Below are 21071 nucleotides of genomic sequence, written 5' to 3'. Positions count from 1 at the left end.
CAATAAAAAGTGTATTATTTTGTAATTCTTTTATTTATATTACCTGAAATAACTTGCATCCAACCGCATAGATAAAAAACTGTCGTGCTCTGGCAAAAAAAGAAAAGTAACATAGCACAAATCGAGAACAATGCTACGATAACTGCTATTCCAACTAATATAGTGCTAGCTTTAAACGGGACGTTCGCTATGGTAGAAAGATCGTCTAATCTTCCAATGCATTCCTCTCCTAATTCACCTAGAAAAATAATCATTTGTAAAGAAAATTAAAAAATAAGAATATATTTTTAACATTATTTATTTTATTTTATTTATTTAACGAATAAACGTTACTTTCTTTTTTTACATCGTGAGTCTAAAAATTCATCAATGACGTTAGTCCCCCCCCCCTTCCCACAGAAAATAATTTTCTCACCCCCGACCCACCCACACATGCATCTACGATGCAGTTGAGTCAATGATTTGAAAAATCGCGTTGATTCATTTTCCCGTAGATGCAAATATTTTTTTGTTCTCAAAATTCTAGAAAATATCACTCGTTTTATGAATTCAATGATTTTTGTTATAACGTTTCTAAAACTGAAATATTCATAAATTACATTGTCAATGGATTTGTGTGTGTGTCTATTTGATTAAAAAATAATTTTCTTTCTCCCCCCCACCCACATGCATCTACGATGCAGTTGAGTCAATGACTCGAAGAATCGTTGATTAATTTTTGCATAGATAGAAACATTATTCGAAATTTAATAAAAATCCTTTATTTAATAAATTCATCGTTATTTATTGAAATGTTCATATCTAGAAGAATTAACAATTGCATTACCAATGCATTTGCGTATTAATTACAAATAAAAAAAAAAAAAAAATTAATATTCCACGTATCTATAATATAGTCGAGTCAATGACGTTTGGAGAACCATCGATTAATTTTTTTTCATATTAATACAAACTATATATAATTATAAAAAAAAAATTATTTATATAAAATAAATTTAAATATTTATTAATCCTTACCGTTTCCATAGCTACATCTCGTCCAAAGACCAAATCTTCCAGGATTTTCGTGTTCTAAATCACCGAGCCATTCCGGTGTTACAAATGCAACAACACCGATTATGGCGTAGCATATGGTGAAGATACCCCATAATACGCCAATCGCTTTAGAATTACGTATGTAATTCGTAGCATACATATGAGAAGACTCGACGTACTCTATTTTGGAGCCCATTTCGATGATTCGTGGGTTTCTTCGAAAACATACGTCAAAATCTATTTCAATTCATCATATATATGTACGTATAGATATATATATATATATACATATATATATATATAAATAAATATATATATATATGTTATCACTTCTTTCTTGATAAACGTCACTGAAGAAAACTCAAATTATTTTTGTTGTTGTGACCATTTGAAGGAATCCGGTGAGTTCAACGACGATTGTTGCACAAGAAACTTGTTTTTTTTTTTTTTTTTATATATATAAATGTCCTTTTTATTTTTGAATCACAGAGAAAAAAAAAATATAAGTAAACTTCACAACTTCAAATTACAAGGATCACAGTATTCTACTTTCTTGCATAGTTCTCTTCTTACACTCTCTCTCATAAAAGCCGCACCTCCTACACTCCTCCTCACTCAACACAATAATCCTCCTCTTTCTCAACGACGACGACGACGACTAACTGAAAGTCTAGCAGGAACGTAAGAAGAAAGACACTCTCCTTGTATCTTAAAATTTAAGATGGCGACTGGTTACTTGACGACTTCGTTGCTACTAAAGTTGTTGCATCACCAATAGCTCTCTTAGCTGTGCTTAAACAAAGAAGATGAAGAAAATATACTCGAATTCGTTCCGTTAATAGAAACGAACACGCTTTTTAAAAGTAAATATCTCTTTGTCAAAAAAGTTTCCCCCGCAGAGGGGAAAGGAAAAAGTACACGTGGGCGAAAATACGCAATGAATATTTTTATCCTTTGACTTGTTTTCAATATGACTCTACGTATTATTATTATTATTATTATTATTAGTCGTTGAGTCATATATTCTTAGATTTTCTCTTCGAGACATTTTTTTCTTAACTTTCTTTTCAAAATCTTATCCCAAAGATATACGGGATTCCTTTATTTTATTTTCACGCGAATTTTTTACGAATTAATCGGATTTCTTAATCTCTCTATAATCATTTGTATACATTGTTTTAAATATGTATCTACGTAAAAATGATTCGTCAATGATTTTACGAGTCATTGGACTCGATCTCCTTTTCATCGATTAATCGAAGAATAAACCATTGATTAATTATCGCATAGACTAATAGGTTAATTTCATTGACGAAATGTTTGCTAGACAAACGAAGGTAACGCCGCCAGTGGCGAATAGCTCAATTATCAAATATGGCGAACCGCACGGTAAAAGACGCGAAATCAATTCGCGGCACTAATCCGCAATATTTAGTTGAAAAAATAATAAGATCTCGAGTTTACGATTCGAAATATTGGAAGGAAGAATGTTTCGCTTTAACTGCAGAATTACTTGTCGACAAAGCTATGGAATTAAAGTGAGTAAAACAACTTAACCTCTCATTCCTCCCCCCCCCAACTTTCAAATATCTATATGTACATTTTAATTGATTAATTGATAATTCGTATTTTTCTTTTTTGTTATTTAGATTCATAGGCGGAGTTTACGGTGGAAACGTCAAACCAACGCCATTTCTATGTTTAATATTAAAAATGTTGCAAATACAGCCAGAAAAAGATATCATAGTGGAATTTATAAAGAACGAGGAATTTAAATATGTTAGAGCATTAGGTGCACTTTACATGCGACTGACAGGTTCGTCATTAGATTGTTACAAATATTTGGAACCTTTGTTCAACGATAATAGAAAATTAAGGAAACAAAATAAGCAAGGTTTTTATGAGCTGATTCACATGGACGAATTCATTGACGAGCTTCTACGTGAAGAGAGATCGTGCGATGTTATTTTGCCAAGGATTCAAAAGCGACATGTTTTGGAAGAAAATAATGAATTAGGTATGTTTATTATATCCATAGTCATAAAGTATTACAGATATTTGATCATTGTACATTTCATTTCGCAGAAGCAAAAGTATCCGCTTTGGAAGATGACATGGATGAAGGATTAGAGACATCGGAGGATGAAGACATACCTCCTGTCAAAGAAGAAAATCGCAAGAGAACGGAAGATCATGAGAGAGATCGAGAGCGTCACAGAGACAGAGACAAGAGGCATTCTCGTTCTGACAAAAAATCTGATAGAGAAAAGCAAAGATCACGGAGCAGAGATAGGGACAGAGATAGGAGAGAACGTAAACGAAGTAAATCACCAAAGACTCATTCCTCTTCGCACAAAGATAAAGACAGGGACAAGGATAGACATAGGCGAGACGACAGAGATAGGGATAGAGATAGGGAAAGAGAAAGGGAAAGGGAAAGGGATAGAAGAAGAGACCGTGATAGAACTAGGCATTGAAATTATGTGTGTGTGTGAAAGACTGCGTGTGAAAGAATTTACATTAATATTATTTTTAAGATACGTATAAATAAAATCAATCATCTTTTTACAGCCGTTATTATATTTTTACTATATTCTTAATTTTGCCTGATATAACAATAATTAAAAACATCAATTTTTAATGATATTAAAGTTTTTTCATAGAAATGCTACACGGTAGCTTAATTTTACATCGCATATTTCATCCAGATAAAATGATCACCCTTTCCAAGTATACGGTGTAACTTCTTTGTATAATAATTATGTACAAATCATATTCGAGAAGAAAGAAAGAAAAAAAAAATAAGAGAAAAGAATTTTCATATTGCATTTTTAAAACACAGACGTATTCGTATTTGTAAAGTATCAACACGACACCACCACTTCGTTAACGTTCGTATAAAAATGTCAATACGAGTTCCATATCGAAAATGCAATGTTGCATTTTTTTCTTTTTTTCTTTCTGTTTCTTTTTTTTTCTTCTTTTTTCTTTTACAAGTACATTTTGACATATACATGTATATACACATGGATATTAAAATAATTGCTTAACCTAATTAGAAATACAATCTCTGTTATAATTATTCATCATCGAATATATATATACATTTTTTTGCATAGAAATTCATATATTTCTCAATAGTCATAGTTCGAATTTTATATTATAACAATTAAAATATATATCACGACATATGTATATATGTATAAATGTATATGTATATGTATATGTATATAATATATATATATATACACACATACTTAAAGACAATTGTAAATAATACAACTTCTTCGACAAAGTATCAGCGCATCTCCAGGTACTTTTAACAAAACGTGGTTTTGGTGGTGAGCTCAGTTTTAAAAGCACGACCAAAACTACTGCTTTAAAATTGCAGATTGTCGTTATATTATATACTTTAGAGGAATCATAATATTTTTGTTCTTTTCATTTTTTAATTAAATTAATAAAAATTTTGTTCTAAATTTGATGATAAAATACGTTTAATTAGAATTACGATCACGAAAAATTATATACGCTGAATAAAAATGACGTAATTTCGATTAAATTTAGACTAGGATTTCATGCTAATGTTATAAGTTCATTAGAAAGTAGGTGAATTTAATATAAATAATCTTTCTTCTTCTTTTTTAATCCATTTCAATAGTTTACTCACTGCATCGATTGCGTCGGGCTTTGTAACCAGAGGCTCAAACGTTACGTAAATTTCGAAACCCGATGTTACCTGTGAATTTAGTTTCATTTTGATTAATTAATATTTATAAATTCTTCTTCTATATGTAATTTTAATACTACTTACCCAAGCTAACATTGTTTCTTTATCTAATTGTTGAAAGATTAATTTAAGTGGTCGACTAGGAGAATGTAATCTGTGATGCAAACATTGATACTGTCCAAGTAATCTAAAATATCAATTATATATCAATTTTAATAAAAATTCTATTAATTCTGTATGTTTAGGTAACATGTTAAGCTTTAGTTATTGAGCTTTCCATTTAAGTCAAAATGATCTGTCAGCCTGAACGGAAAGTCAAAAGCTGATCCGTAGGGATTATTGGTTTGATATTTAACGTATTAACAGCTTTGATTTATTTTACCGTTCTATTTCTTCATCAGTGGTATAAGGAGGTTGAAGACCAGGACTCCAAAATTGTGCCGTGCTTTTACATTTGTATAGAACATGTCGCATTTCAGGTAGGCCAATATCCGCAGTCGTAATAGGTACTTTATTCATAGATTCATTTATCGCTTCCAAACAATTTGTTCTTCTCAGCTTCTCCACTATTTTCTAATGAAAATTTTTTATTATAAAAATATATATATATATAATTATTACTTTCAAACAGAATTATAATATTAAAACACTCCATTCTTACTTGTTTAGCTTCCGAAAGTACAAAGAATACGTGTCTATCGACAGTAAGTAATAACAGACATGCTTGACAATCTTCAGCCAGATACGAAACATGACCGTGCATATAACCATTGGCATCAAATTTTGGCAAACATATAGGTGTCCATATTTCAAAAGTCTTAAGGGATTCCGAACTATCGACCAAGTTTTGTATTAAATGCAAATCCACCGGATGTAAAAAGAACTTATTCATTCTGACTAATGTAACCAATTGATTTTTAGCCAAAAGTATCGCAAAGACCAAATTCTGAAAAATGTAATTTATAGTTAGATCATATATTTAAGTTATTAAAACAATATATATTTAATCGTTTGAGTCTCAAGCAGCATTTTTTAGATTTCTTATAGAAGAGTGTTATGATATTGATGAACGTGATGTATAATTAATACATATTCATGCAGCTTGCTATTTGTCGAGACAATATTTTTAAAGATTGCTTAAAACACACACAGTTCTAATGGTTAAAATAATTTATATAAAATAATAATAATTGTACCTTTATTTTTCCACAAGTTTGTATAATAGTTTGTGTTATAGAAGCCCTCATCGAGGGAAGTAAAGGCAAACATTTAATAGCTCCAAGAAAAAAAGCAGGTTCTCTATCCATAAAATTTAATAAATGATCTATCAGTCTTTCGCTGCCGCTCAACAACCTTCGCAAATCAAAGTTCCTTCGAAGATCGTATACTCGTGTTAATTGAGATTGAGTTAAAACAGAAACTATCTGATTATATACATATCTAGAAAAATACAAAATAAACAAGAAAATAAGATTGTATATAACAAAAGTATGTAGTAACTAACAAGGACAACATTAGATCCATATACCTCAGATATTTTTAAAACTTTATACAGTTGTAGGGGTTTATTAAGACAATACACAGTAACTTAGGAATAAGTGCAAATATTCAATCGTTTCCAAGATATCGAAGAAAGAAGTTTTCCTAACATTCTTATATACCAGTATTGTTCTTTATAATTTAAATTTTATTTCTATAATTCTCTTATTTTCACTTTTGTACACTATGTTTTATTCATCTTATTCTTATTTCTAGAATAAAAAATACAGAAAAATAAGATTTAAATTAAAGAAAAAACAAACTGGCATATAAGAATGTGTTGATAAGGCTTCATCTTTGATATTTTGAAAAAGGTTGCGTTTTGGGCTTTACTCCTGGGGTACAATATATTATTTTAAACGAACCCCTTACAACTGTATAAAATGTTCAAATTATCTGAGACTTCCCGTTCTGATATTGCCCTGATAAAACAAATAAAATGACATACGTCAGTTGCAAAGTAAGTTGAGGCACGCTCTCCAATGTTTTGGAAACAGCGACTAATATTAATGGTCCTTTAACAAAGAAGACAAAATTAGTGTCTCCTGCATGTACAGATCTAATCATATCGCTGCCAGCTTGAACGAAGGATACTAAAGCTTGCATAACTCCCATTAGAGTAACTAATTTATCCTCCGAACTGTATCGAGAATATATTGGCTTTCCTGCTTGACTCAATATAAATACATGCTTCCTTTGGGCTAACCAGATTTTACAACGCAATGGATCCGCCTCTAAACTACTTTGACCTAAACGATGAGCGATGTCATCCTGAGGGAATGCGTATTATTATTAAAAATTAATAAAGAAAGAAAGTAGGAAAATATAATATTTAAATCTTAATTAATTGTGCTATACAACTGACCACATCAGATTCATCTAAAGATTCATCTTTTTTTAACTCGTGAGGACTCTTATCTGTTGGTGTTATTGGAATGTCTTGTACATCATCCTGAATTTCGGATATAGTACTCATCGTACTTTCCTTCATTTGTCTGTCGTCAATACTGCTACTCATTTCTTGCTCGTATTCCTCAAAGCTATCTGTTGTAACGAGCATTGTTTCAGCAGACGCACCCGGTTCTATGCCAGGTTCTGCTATACCATCGTCGATGGTAACACCAGACTCTTTTGTGGCCATTGTTCACGGACTAATGGTCCTCTAAGTAACCACAGGCTTCCCACTATTAATAGATTTAAATTTTCGACGAACATTTAATGACAGCCCCGTTTAAATGAATTTAACTAGTATTATGTACAACTGTGGCCGCCATCATGTTCTCTTTTACCTCCCTGAATTAATTTATTATTTCCACTTTCTTTCAACAGAGGCAGCAGCATGATGCATACAATTATATTTTTTTTTTGTTAGGTTTGCCAGTACTTGTATAAATCATACGTTAAAAAACCAAAACCTAAAATAGTAAATTTCATTTTTTTAAAACACTCACATACTAATTGATTACTCGGACATATCTTTTTTTTTTTCTTTTTCAAAACTCTACGAGTTAAAAATAATATACTCAATTGTCAATTGTTCAATTATGAATTAATTAAATGATATTCATTTAATATTTGTTATATATTAAGTATTATATTACGTTATATTAATTGTTAGATAAATTATGGACAAAAATGAAATAATATCGTTTGAATTTTCCCAGACCGGAAGTGTTTGATTTTTCATTTTGTATATAATTGTATATTTGATTAAGGTAGTAACTCGAACCGCGTTCCATTGCTATACAGTGAATTTACTTCCTTTCTAGTAGTTCTTTTGCAAGATAGTGCACGTGTCTAACAAGATGCAGAAGGTGAATACGTTATTTTAGGATATATTTATTTAATATTTATTTATTTTTCAATGAAAGTCATATAACGTGTACCTTTTTCTTTTTTTTTGTGTGTATAGAAACAAAAGGAACCAATTCATTCCGTCCAAGTTTTCGGCCGTAAGGTGAGCGCCATGATTTAATACAAGTTAACCCGCCATGATACACTCCTCCCTGTGTTATTAATTATTATTTATAAATAAATATTTTTTATATTAATAGAAAAGTGCAACTGCGGTTGCATATTGTAAACGTGGTCGCGGAATTCTTCGTGTCAATGGAAGACCATTGGAATTGGTTGAACCCCGTGTCTTACAATATAAATTGCAAGAACCCATTCTCCTCCTTGGAAAGGTAAAAAAGAAACAATAAAATAAAGTATATAAGTTTTTATTATTATATTTATATTCGTATTAATAATATACTAATATTATATGTTATGTGATGGACTAACTATAAATTAAAGTTAATTATAGATTAGAATTTTTCTAAATGTGTTAACTTTGTTCAATGATGTTCAATTATTCCGAATATGAACAACCATGATATATAGTTCAAGAATCCTGAGATTATTATTGAATAAACGTTCTATGTGAATTGTTTATATTATTGTATTAACAAATATTTTTAACACATATCGTAGGAGAAATTTGCTGGCGTTGACATCAGAGTTAGAGTAAACGGAGGTGGTCACGTAGCACAAATTTATGCCATACGTCAAGCTATTTCTAAAGCTCTTGTAGCTTATTATCAAAAATGTAAGTAACATTTAGTATATGCGCTTATTATTTAAATATAGTTTATTTTTATTCATTCTATTACAATAATATGTTAAAATATTGTATTGCATTTGTAGATGTTGATGAAGCAAGTAAAAAGGATATAAAAGATATCCTGATTCAATATGATCGTACTCTCCTGGTCGCAGATCCAAGGAGGTGCGAACCAAAAAAGTTTGGTGGTCCCGGAGCAAGAGCACGGTACCAAAAATCGTACCGTTAATATGTTTATCATATTATATAATATATATACCATCGAATAAAAAAAACGAAAATCTCCACACACAAATGTAATTATAAATGGACATGTAATTCTTTTATTTTTTCATACTTTTACTAAACTTGGACCAAACAAAAATAACAATTAGTTGTAGCATGGTTAAAAAAAAAAAACAATTAAAGATTATTCTTTTTTATAAAGACTTTTTATAAATAGTAATTAAAAATTAACTGTGTGGCATTGATTTTATCAATTCTAAACAAGTTAAAATCTTTTACAAAAAAAAAGTTAAAATAATGTCAAATGTTTACGATATCTTAGGAATGTTATGGCATGTATGCTACAACTAGTTTTAATTTTCACATTTTATATAGTTTATTAAAAATTTAAAGCATCGTTGTCTTTTTTTAATAAAGTTACACATAAATACTATTTTATACGAATTGTAGATAGCATTAAATAGAAACATAACTCGGTCGATAACCGCGACGCTAGCGAACCCTAACAGAAACAAAGCCGTACTAAATATAAATATGTCGGAAAAGTATTTGGCATATATATTACAATTAATTTTCTTCTATGTATAATATTTTAATTTTCTAATGTAAAATGTGTATGTGAAAATTGTAAAGAAAAATAAGTGTATGTACAAAAACAAATTATACATAATAAATAAATATTTGATAAAAATTGTAGGTAGTATGAATTTGACATATGGCTCGGTCGGTAACAATGATTAATAAACGATCTCAGCGATGCCTAACAGAAGGAAACCTGTACTAAAGATACTTATTCTTCAACAAGAGTTTGAATCTTGGTAGAATCGCATAGAAAAAGATACGAAACGAAGTAGTGGCACTGTCGTGAGAGACGGAGTTAGGGGGCTTGGAGTTGTTGGAAAGAAAACTGACGTGTCGCTCTCATTGGAGCTAATTGATCGGTTAATTAAGAGCTGGTAGAAAAGAAAACTGACCGACTATGCGGCCATTGTAAATTTTTCAATGCTCTAATCTTTTTAAATAAGGTAAGTTAAAAAATAAAGAATAAATAAAAGTCTATTGCGTAAATTTATTTATAGATATTCGAGCTTTATAGCATTGTATATAAATGTTGAAATAGTTCGAATAGGAAGAAGTCAAGTCGCTGTTACAGAGGAACGTCATAACAAAAGATAAATACAACTTTTATCTTACACATTTTTATTTATTTTTTTTATATTTTATTTTAAATTAAAGTTCTAAATGTGTAATGCATCGTTGAATTATCTAAAGATAATATTTAAAGTATTGCGTGTTGTTTTTTTATCGATCGTAGAAACGGATGAAAGGTCAAGTTATTTAGAATGTATCTTTACCATCTCAAAGTATGTAAAATTTCATTCATAAGTTACAATTCTATTGTCTTCTTTAACTCCAAGCTTTGTATCATTTAAAATCAGTTAAAATTGTTTATACTCGTTTACTTAAGATAATAATTTACTTATTCGTAAATTGTAATTAATAATATTCATTTTGTAGATTACAGCGATGTCAAAGAAAAGCGGTAGTAAAATGTTGGTACATCAATTATCTACCGTTCTGCCAGACGATAGACCCATCACTGCCATTAATATTATTGAGGACATAGACAAATGTCCACCAAATTTTACAGTAGTAAGTTAACAAATTAAATATCTTTTAAATTTAATATTATTTTTATAATTAATATTATATTTTATTTCTACGTTGTGTGTTGTTTGCAAAGGTTTCTAGAACATACGATCAAGACACCGATGCAGATTTATGGAGAGAGACCGGATTGTTTATCAAAAAGAAAGGTAGATATATATGTTTTTCCAAGACGGAAGGTTTACCTCATTGCATAGTGGAAGATATCACAATTATCAATGAACGAGAAATGCCGCCAGAAGGATACAGTATTATCTCCCATACCGTAGATTCCAGTGAGCATATTTTTCTAATACGTTGAAATGAAACATTGTATGTATTTATAAAAAAAACAAAAAAGAAAAAGAAAACAAAGAGTGATAATATAATGTAATACTAAATTTTGCAGTGCAGAAGGCATGGAGGAAGAAACAATTGTGTTATAAAATTAAAAACAAGGATTTGTGTTCTAAAGCTGTGACGGATATAATTATATGTAGTAGAATTGTACATAAAGCGTCTAAAATGGCACCCAACGGTTTTGCTGCAGCCGGGTATGTTATTTATACATTTTGTTATTTATCCAAGTCCTTGCACACGCGTCGTTTTATTATAAGATTATTAACATTACTATCTTTTAATAAAACAGCGTTATAAATGGAGTATGCGTTTGTTACAAAACTGTGGATATAACGAACGGACAACCAAATTCTCAATCGTATATTAACATAGAGTAAGTGAAAATAAGTTTAATAAATATTAAACAGTTTAATATTTATATTAATTTTTGATATCTTTATTTCAGTAAACTATTAATGCAAAATGCTTCTCCAAATCCTTCCAATGGAACGCCTCATCGAGCACCACCTGAGAGGCCACCCAAACCCAAGTTTTCTCCCAAACCAAATAATGGTATTTATTCTCAAATTGGAGCAGCTCTCGTTGGAAAGGATACAGACGAATCCAATGATAGGGATTACGAAGTTTTAAGTCCTAGTGCGAGATTGAGGCCTACGAGACCAGCTCCTCAACCTCCCACCACTTCAGTCATCGGTTCCACTCCAATTTATGGTACACTGCCAGGTTCTTCTGATTTAGATGGAGTCCCATTCGTTCTCAATCCTCGTCTTAACATTCATTCTGATTCTGCCATAGTAAGTATCAAATTATTTTTAATATGTTAAACGCCATGCTATGACTTTCGGTCTAGGTCACGTCGATTATTATATTTTTTCACGACATTATTATATATATTTTTCTACTATTATATTTTTCTAACAGATGGTCGTGACCTAATCAGAAAGCTCAACTAAAGAGGCTTGGTGATTAACACGTTAATATTTTTATTTTTCAAAAGTTATATCTAATCGATTAAATTGTATCTTATCTTTTTAGTATAAATTTCCTACAATCAAAATGTGGACGCAAAAAGATTTGGACAAAGAGGTATATATGTAAATATATTATTTCTGTATTAAACAAATTTGGTTTAAAAATAAAGTTAATAATTGAAATAATTGATTTCAGTTTTGCTACGATTTTCGTGCAGAAAGAGAAACTTGAAAATACCAATGTGCCAAATTATTTGTATGATAAAGTCATACATTTTTTTGTTGTCTATTCATCCGTACTGACTATATAGTACTAGCCGAGTGTAATAGAGTGCCTGAATGAGTGATTTATATTAATTTCCAACCAAGGAATATCAGTTTATGCATTCTCTATGGTAAGATGTATGAATTAACATACATTTCTCTCAAATACATCCATCTTCTTCTTCCAATGACCCATATTTAGATTTTGATACCAGTGACAATTAGTGTTGTATTTTTATAGAATTGCGTTGTATTTTTATAGATATTAGAAAGTATGTATATATATGGATATATATAGATATATATATATATACATATATATATATATAAATATATAATTGTATCATACGTTTTAATTGTTTAAAGAAGTATTATTATAGAATATTTAACGTTGTATTCGGTATATTCCTATGTCATAATCAAATGTGAACAAATTCAATAAAGCCATTTTTAATTTTACAGACAACGTTATAGTTATAGCTTCTCAGCGACGCGTGTTCCTGACGATAAGAAAATCTTTAAAGAGAACGAGAGACAAATATATATATATATATATATAATTAAATAATATATTCGACTGGTTATGCAATTACCAGCCAAAATTAAATTAATAATCATGTATTATATAATGTTATCACAAATTCGTGATATTTATCTAGCTGTCGAATCAATGAAACATAAGATAATAATTATAATTAATTACAATTTAATTCTTTTTATTCAGGGTTCAATATTCAAAAAACAAGATCGAAGATATATAATTCCATCATCCTGCAGATAATATTTTTTCATCGACATCGACAAGAAAATATATACACTATAGATAGAAACCGATGAATTATTTGTATTATACAAAATCTATAGGAATGAATATATTATTCCACAACTTTTTGCAAGTAATCATCCATGACAATAGGAAATAGATGTATTTTGTATGCGCGTGTAAAAAACAATTTCACGGTAATAATGTGTTAAATTAAAAAAAAAACAAAAAAAAAAAAAGAGAGCAAAATTAACGCGCATGCGCAGAAATTGTATTCGGATATTCGAGAATTGGCGCCGAACCGCCATAACTACGCAGTTCGTCGAGAGGTGCGGTATCTCTTCCGAAGAAGTCGATGTCTTTCTACGAATGATAAGTAATTATTTCGTTATTATTTAAAAATCCTTTTTTTTTTTTTCAATATCAAATTTTAATTTTAAATCGAACGAATTTATTTCATAATAATTAAAATAAATCAATAAATATTTCTATTGATATATATATGTGTAATTAAGCGAATTTATTTATTATCATACTCTTTTTGTTTTTTTTTTTTGTTTTCTTTTGCAACGGTAACATTTAAAATATATAGAAAAAAAAAAAAAGAAAAGAAGAAGAATTACGCGCACGATTCCGATCACGTGGATAATTCTTTTTAAATGTGTTTTTATTTTTTTTTTTGTATGATTATTTATACAAAGTATTTGAAACCTATAATTAATGAACGATTTTTGTGGCAAAGAAATTCAAGGCGATACGATAAATCTGTAAGTTAAGTAATAAGGAAGAATTCTCATGAAAAGAGAGAGTATGATTGGTCTTGAATAATAAAATAGCAACTTCCGCGTCGTTAAGCAGAGCGCGACCTCGTGTCATTATAATATTAAACGTGTGTAAATATAAAGAATATAAAGAAAAAAAAAGAAAAGAAAAAAGAAGGCAGGTGTCTCAATGAAAGCATGCATACATACATATGATTTGCATATAAATGAATACGATTTTGTCATGCGAAAAGTAAAAATAAAATAAAATAAAATGCAAACGTTCAGGTGGAAATAGGTGAGTGGCAGTTGAGGAGGGGCTGGGTGGGGGAGGTAAGGAGGAGGATGGATGCATAAAAAAAAAGAAAGAAAAATCTTATCGCCTCGACAAAGAGATCGCTAAACTCGTTAAATTGAAGGTCAAGGAAAAGTATACAAATTGTTTTGCTCTTTCTATCTTATATTTAGGACACGACTCGAGGAAGGAGAAGGAGCATCGTCTTCGTCGTCGTCGTCGTTAGGAAAGATCGATAGATCGAAGAAGAAGAAGAATAAGAAGGATGACTGAAGGAACGATGACTGAATTCGAAGAGAACGTGTCCTTCGATGCCGACGACCCGGACTTTGCTCCAAAGGTTGCTGCCCATCATATTGTCGTAGCACAGACCGTCCTTCGTAACGTGCACTTTACCGACATTACCTTCGGAGTCGACAAACGTGAGTACAATACATTCCCTTTACGTTTATCATTTATGAATATATATTACTGCGTCGAAACTTTCTAAATGGTTTCCTTGAAATTTCTTAACATCCCGAACACGATTCAACCTTGTCGATCACATTGTGCGTTACATTTTCTTCATAAAATAATATATCAATTTTGTTTACTTCCTATTTTTCTTTCTCCGTGGTAACGTGGAATTCTACCTTACCGATCGATATTTTTATTCTTCTTCTTCTTTTCTTTTTTTTTTTTTAAATAATATTTTCCCCGTGGGTCAATGGGGATTAGAATATACTCACAGTATTCTCGGTTTAGCGTAAAAAGCGTATTTTAGGGGACGTTGAGTATTGATCTGATAATACAAAATCTCGTAAAAATTCACTCTTTAAGGGATAAGAAAAAAATAGACAGGAACGACGTTAATCGGTTAAGAAGACTTTACGCGTGAGATCACCATAAAGTGTTAAATATTTAAAAAAAAAGAAGAAAATCCTTTCGTCAGCATTTTTCTAAGTAAGAACTCGATACTAATAAGAGAATAAAGGCGAGATATGAGCTGACTCGAATAACATGTAAATACGTATTACAGTCTATAATTTTCTTAATGATATATTTTTAGATGAAAGACAACTCATCAGACCTATCGAATTGCCGATTTGTTAACTGATATTTTATCGAGGGACTTTCATATCTCGTTACGTTGGATCAACGATTATTTAGATTGAAATTGTATAACTTATGTTATATATTTATCGACGGGTAATTGATAATATTGGATATCTTCTTTATCGACGATATAGTTTCAATACTCGACGCTAGATGGTATTACGTGCATCGTTCGATCGATCATTCAAAAGTTTATTAACCCTACAATTTCTATTAATAACGTAATTTGAAGTATTGAAATATAGATGACGATATCTTTGAACTATATTCTCATAGAAAAAAAAATATAATAATTGAGTTATTAGTTTGGATAAAAAAGAAAAAAGAAAGTATTTTATAAGATATGGAATATTTTTCATCATTCATTTGATGTCATCATCGGTAAGAGATAAGAAACCAAAAGAGAATAAACGTAATTTTCCGTTGATACAGGTCGGAAAGTTTATCGAGGACCCCCCACATACGTGCATTGCTAAAGTATTATGATCTTTTAACTTGTTCTATGGCTTATGTCATTTATTTTATAATAAAGATTCACGAGACAATAACATCATTTTATTCTTTTTTTTTTCTTTCTTTCTTTTTAATTATTTTTTTCCTCCAATCGGGAAAATAATTAATTTAATCATTTGGACGAGCCTCCCATTTTCCTCTTCTGTTTTCTTCAAGATTAAACGTATATTAAGGTGCATTTGGCAGTAATATATCAATCTTTTATCTTGTCATCGAATAATTCAAAAGTAACGCGTTAAGTTTACATATGATAACTGCATTACCGACGGAGAAAAAAAGAAAGAAAGAAAAAGAGCGAGAGAGAGAGAGAGAAAAAAAGAAATATGTATTTCTTTGTCATTTATTTTGATTTGTAAGCTAATTTTAAATTTAACATAAGACAATTCGTTTAGCGGTCATCCAAGGAAACCCAAGTTCTATTTCGATCTGATCGTCGTTGTCGTTGTCGTCATTGTCCTCGTCGTTGTCGTCGTCGTCGTCTACAAGTCTACTACATTGCAATATTCTAGAGACGTACGTGCACACATAAAAAGGGGAACAGGCAATTTCCTTAAACGAAGGAAATGAACGATAGCCTAACCTTCTCGTCATCAGGGGTCACAACCTGAATGGAACTTTACGAGCTTTGAAACATGCGATCATACGGTCGACACGTGCAAGCTCTTTGACCTCTTCACACATGATCGATTTCGTTCATAATTATCGTTCTTCAATTCACAAACACATGTGTGAATCTTTATAAAGACCATTTGGTATCGAATTAAACAACAAAATTATTTAATTATCACGCTCACCGATATCGTTTAGGAAAAAAAGAAAAACCCACGAGTTATTAAGGAAAAAAAAAGAAAGAAAGAAAAAATATTATTTAATATGAACTTTAACCTATCGGTTTCCTTATTCGAATTTTTTACCTTTTACGATAGATAATTAAAGTAGGCGGTAAAGAACAGAGAGAGAGAGAGAGAGAGAGAGAGGAAAAAAAATAGAAGCATTTATCGTTTAAAGGGATCGTAGTCGGTGGACTTTGATAAAATTATTAATAAATTTTCAATCAGACGAGAGAGAAAAAGAATGTATAGTCTCTTCTCTTTTCATTGGTCAAAGTTCTTCCACTCGTTGTTACGAGTTAGTTTAAAGAATCTTTTTAAAGGTCAAACTCCAGTATCTAAATGAGAATAATTATAGGTTAGGAACGTTAACGATCGATAATCGAATCCTTTCTATTACCGTGTGATTTGATTGGTTGAGAGAGAGAGAGAGAGAGAGAGATTTTGATTTAAAATATAATTCGCTCATTTGTCATTCGTGGATGCAAATCATTGGTGATATTTGTAAACAAATGAGAAAAGTCCAATGACACTAGGGAAGTCACGTGATAATAATGTGTCTCTATCTTCATCTCTGTCTGTCTGTCTGTCTGTCTATCCGTCCGTATGTTTCAGTCTATCTTTTTTCCCACTTTAGTTTATACTCAGCCGAGTTCTGTTATCGGTCCTCATTAGTCCAATAAACTTTAATCAAGTTGCCTCGGTTGCGAGAAGAGGAAAAAGGTTCGTTCTCAAGGTCTCGGCTTATTGGCTCTCTGTTGGCTGATCGTACGACGACTTTGCTAACTGCGCGACAAAAATATTCTGATGTAACACAACATCCACACATCATACACACATGACTTTGCTCGAAGGATGTTTCTTATATGATTATATATGTATATATATATATATCTATCTATCCAATCCATGGAAATAATCATTTTTTTGCGCGTATTTTTATTTCGTCGTTCGCGTTAATTTTTAGTTTGTCTTCATATTAAACAATTAACATGGCCTTCCTTCTTATCTCGAAAACTTCCATTTTTGTGAAATCTACGAGGATAAAATATCGATTTGGGAAGGGGTGGGGTGGGGTGGGGGGTCTCTAATGACTGGATCAATTAGATCATAATCTATATAGGGAAGAGATTATTAAAATAGATAAAATTGTTCTTGAAATCGTTTATATTTATATGTATGTATGTATGTATGTACGTGTATAATACGTTAATCAATTGTCTAATTATTTCAAGCATATTAGAAGAATAATTTTCCTACTATTTTTTCCTATTTTTCTTTTTTATACATTTTTATTACTCATTAATGTTAATCGTGTCGTAAAAATTTTTTGTACTTTGTACAATATTATTTAATTTTTTTACGAGAGAGTATATACACGCGTCCATAGGATGTGCGCGTTAAATTATCATAAATTATTATAGTTCGAGGAAAATTCGTTGAGAAAATAAAAGAAGAAAAGAAAAGAAAAGAAAATGGACATCTCGTTTTTTTTTTTTTTTTTTTAATAACAATCGAACGAAATAAGTTTGACTTTGTACTTATTGTTAAACTTATGTGTTAGAGATATTTCATTTCCTTTTATTTTATTTTTTTTCCTTTATTTGTCTACGATGGAAATTTTAACATTTAAAATTTAACGATGGAAAAATACTTTTTCTCCCCCCGTTTCTCTTTATAACGAGTAAATAATAATAATAATAAAAAAAAAGAAGAAAAAAGGAGAAGTATAACTTGTGAAAAAGAAAGGGGACCAAAAGTAATATAAAAAAAATGAAAAAATGAAGAAAGAAAATAGCCTTGGAGAAAAGCCGATTGTAAAGGTTCTTGCCCGAGCCTTGGAATGTTGCTTGGCAAGGATCGTTCATAGGAAGAAAGAAAGAAAGGAAAGGAAAGAAAAGGAAGGGGTTGAGATTGGCAACAACAAAAAAACACCATCATCCCTTCTTTCCACTTGGAATTCTCTTCTTTTAATCTTGTCCCCCTTGAAATACAAGATTGAACACACATTTATGTTGTTTAAATATTAACGATTATTATTTCTAACGATTCGATACGAATTAAAATAACATTAACGAATGTTTGTTTTTTCTATGGTTTTTCCAAGCTGATTAAAGACTCAACTTTATCGTTAAAAAGATATCCCAACAGATATCACATATCTTTTTTACCTTAACACATTTATCTTTAATATTATATATATATATATATATATAAATACAGATACGTGTGAATTAAAACCTGTAGGATATAATGTATGCGTTCATTTATACTCTGATAGATACGTAGGTGTATTTTACGTAGGTTAAGTATAGGGAAGTACGTACCTAACCTAAAAATGATAACACGGAACAAGAAAGAAAGAGAGAGAGAGAAAGATATATATATATATATATGTATAGAAAGAATAAAAGAGAGAAAGGGAAGTCCTGTTACTTATTGAAAGATTTTTATCATTTCGATTCTTTCAAAGATCGTTTCTTTCTTCAATCGATTAACATCGCAAACTCGATTCGATTCTTTTTGAAAGGAGAGACCAGTTTAAACTGGTTTCGTTTAAAAAGACCGCCTCGAGAGAGAGAGAGAGAGAGAGAGAGAGAGAGAGAGAGAGAGTAGAGAAATAGCTAAAGCTAAATAACTGTGTTGGTTAGATGAGGTTTGTTGTGTTGGGTTTTGATCAAAATCATCCATGTTGATTTTCAAACAATACATTTTTCCAAACCCGTTAAGGGAGGGGTTACATGGGTTACACCAGGAAAAAATAACATATTTTTAACAATTTTGTTGTTCTATATCAAAAATGGAATTCTTATTCAAACTTTTGATAGTATTTAAGATACATATTTAATGAACATTTTCTGAATTTTTGGTTACAAAATATTTTCAACTCAGCCATTGCGACGTCATTTCCGGTGACCCCACCGAAAAAAAAGTGTTTTCCCGTTGACAGCAGAACTTATAAACGGTGGGGATTTTTCTGTTGAAAAAAATAGGGTCTTTTAGTGAATAATTAAAACTAGAAACTGGACGAAGGAAAGAAGAAAAAAATTAAAATTTGAATTTTTGGCAACGTTTTTAAGCAAGAACATTCAAATTTCGCTAGAATTTGCCACCACATTTTGGTTTCTTCAAATTCGATTTTATGAAAAAAAGGAAAATCCTTCGTCCAAGTCCTTGTCAATAGTATCACGAAGACTTGTAGCAAATTTCATGAAAATCGGTTAAATAGTTTTCGAGAAATCTTGATCAACCGACTTTAGAAAAAGCGTTTTGAGAAAAACGCGTTTAAAGATTTGAGTGCTTCTCAAGGCTCTATCTTTTAAACTACTACTCCTATCTACTTCAAAATTCAATACAATATTCCAGATGAGTTGTAGAATTGAAAAAAAAAAAAAAAAAATTTTGTTGAAAGTCCCAAACCCATGTAACCCCTTAATCTAACTCCCTTATATTTAATTTTATTTTTTTTACGATGATAATAATCTTTTTAAAATCGAATTTAGAAATATAATTGAAAAGAAGTAGGATAATACCTTGATTGTGAGTTTGGGATTTGACTAATGTTTCATCTGATCTCTTTTTTTCTAACGAAATACAAAAAAATAAGTTATTATCACGTGAACAAATGTCTTTTTCACGCAAATACGAGTATTTGTCTTATCTTGACGCAGGTGATCACGAGTGCAGCAGTAACATTGTGTATGCATGGTTGAATATATATGGCACTTACAATTAGTAGTAAAAAAAAAAAACTGTGCATTATTTAAGAAAGTAAATCATGAAATAGTTTCATCGTTGTATAATTAAATATTTAATAATACGCATTAAAAGAAACTGTGGCCTAGAAATCTTATTTTTTCAGTGTTTTATTAATATAATTCACAATATCTTAACTAAGTATATAATTATCTAATTAATCGGTATTTTCATTCATTCATTCATTTACATTCGAATACGTCGTTAATCTTTGAATATTTTCTAAATGTCGATAATTAATGTTGAACCTCTTACTTTATTTTTCACTTATTATCTCCGATCGGTTTGATTATGTGTTTTGGAAATATTATTAATAGACCAATTAAAAATTTGAGTAAAAAATACATTCATTTAAAATAATATATATCAATTTTTATTTGTCTTCTTCTTCTTCTTCTTTTTTTTTCCCCCGATTGGTCGTGGGGTTTGTATTTTAAAAGAAATTCATCGAACCAATTTGAACAATTTGGTAACAAAAAAAAAAATAAATTTACTAAAACAATATCATTGATTTTTGTAGTAGTGTCCTTTTTCTATAGGTCTCGGGATTTGTATCTTAAAAGAAATTAATAATAATAATGTGGACCAATCGAAAAATTGGATAAAAATTTACAATCGATGAAAAATTGATATAAATATTTCACTACTTTTATTATAAAGAATTTATTCGACAAATGAAAAA

General features: G+C 30.2%; 6 protein-coding genes across 7 annotated transcripts in view; 4 read left to right on the top strand and 2 right to left on the bottom strand.

Moving 5' to 3' along the window:
* Positions 1 to 43: 43 nt before the first annotated feature.
* Positions 44 to 1965, bottom strand: LOC106791183 (lipoma HMGIC fusion partner-like protein 4; the record flags this gene model as incomplete). Its single annotated transcript, XM_014756653.1, is given in 2 exon segments — positions 44 to 238; positions 1018 to 1965. Coding segments are annotated over 2 exon segments (409 nt in total), but the record flags the coding sequence as incomplete, so codon positions are not given.
* A 400-nt stretch (positions 1966 to 2365) lies between these two features.
* LOC106791200 (pre-mRNA-splicing factor 38A) lies at positions 2366 to 3600 on the top strand. Its single transcript, XM_014756684.1, has 3 exons — positions 2366 to 2573; positions 2685 to 3052; positions 3121 to 3600. The coding sequence occupies exons 1-3, from the start codon at positions 2410 to 2412 to the stop codon at positions 3510 to 3512; spliced, it is 924 nt and encodes a 307-aa protein (XP_014612170.1). The 5' UTR covers positions 2366 to 2409; the 3' UTR covers positions 3513 to 3600.
* An 887-nt stretch (positions 3601 to 4487) lies between these two features.
* On the bottom strand, positions 4488 to 7613 carry LOC106791199 (vacuolar fusion protein MON1 homolog A). Its single transcript, XM_014756683.1, has 7 exons — positions 7170 to 7613; positions 6753 to 7075; positions 5962 to 6205; positions 5427 to 5711; positions 5148 to 5338; positions 4850 to 4952; positions 4488 to 4774 (listed from the first exon to the last, which is right to left on the bottom strand). The coding sequence occupies exons 1-7, from the start codon at positions 7443 to 7445 to the stop codon at positions 4634 to 4636; spliced, it is 1563 nt and encodes a 520-aa protein (XP_014612169.1). The 5' UTR covers positions 7446 to 7613; the 3' UTR covers positions 4488 to 4633.
* Positions 7614 to 8015: 402 nt separating this feature from the next.
* LOC106791182 (40S ribosomal protein S16) lies at positions 8016 to 9217 on the top strand. Its single transcript, XM_014756652.1, has 5 exons — positions 8016 to 8118; positions 8217 to 8261; positions 8359 to 8490; positions 8780 to 8894; positions 8993 to 9217. Exons 1-5 carry the CDS (start codon positions 8110 to 8112, stop codon positions 9136 to 9138), a joined length of 447 nt encoding a protein of 148 aa, XP_014612138.1. The 5' UTR covers positions 8016 to 8109; the 3' UTR covers positions 9139 to 9217.
* Positions 9218 to 9959: 742 nt separating this feature from the next.
* Positions 9960 to 12443, top strand: LOC106791204 (multivesicular body subunit 12A). 2 transcript variants are annotated; one of them, XM_014756688.1, is made up of 8 exons: positions 9960 to 10159; positions 10653 to 10787; positions 10879 to 11077; positions 11191 to 11335; positions 11431 to 11514; positions 11587 to 11935; positions 12177 to 12227; positions 12309 to 12443. In XM_014756688.1, exons 2-8 carry the CDS (start codon positions 10662 to 10664, stop codon positions 12342 to 12344), a joined length of 990 nt encoding a protein of 329 aa, XP_014612174.1. In that variant the 5' UTR covers positions 9960 to 10159; positions 10653 to 10661; the 3' UTR covers positions 12345 to 12443. The 2 variants fall into 2 exon arrangements, with proteins under 2 accessions (XP_014612174.1, XP_014612173.1); XM_014756687.1 differs by lacking the exon at positions 9960 to 10159 and adding an exon at positions 10442 to 10498.
* Positions 12444 to 13416: 973 nt separating this feature from the next.
* The window catches only part of LOC106791196, a 14494-nt gene continuing 6839 nt past the window's right edge, over positions 13417 to 21071 (top strand). Inside the window, exons 1-2 of the mRNA XM_014756678.1 lie at positions 13417 to 13515; positions 14369 to 14617. Of these exons, the coding sequence (XP_014612164.1) occupies positions 14461 to 14617 (157 nt within the window). The 5' untranslated portion in view covers positions 13417 to 13515; positions 14369 to 14460. The remainder of the gene's footprint in view (positions 13516 to 14368; positions 14618 to 21071) is intronic.

Source organism: Polistes canadensis, unplaced genomic scaffold (assembly GCF_001313835.1).
Source record: "Polistes canadensis isolate GaletaPanama2010 unplaced genomic scaffold, ASM131383v1 scaffold_291, whole genome shotgun sequence".
Taxonomy (NCBI): Eukaryota; Metazoa; Arthropoda; class Insecta; order Hymenoptera; family Vespidae; genus Polistes; species Polistes canadensis.
The sequence above is the reverse complement of the archived record's forward strand: the minus strand, read 5'-3'. Positions and strand labels throughout refer to the sequence as shown.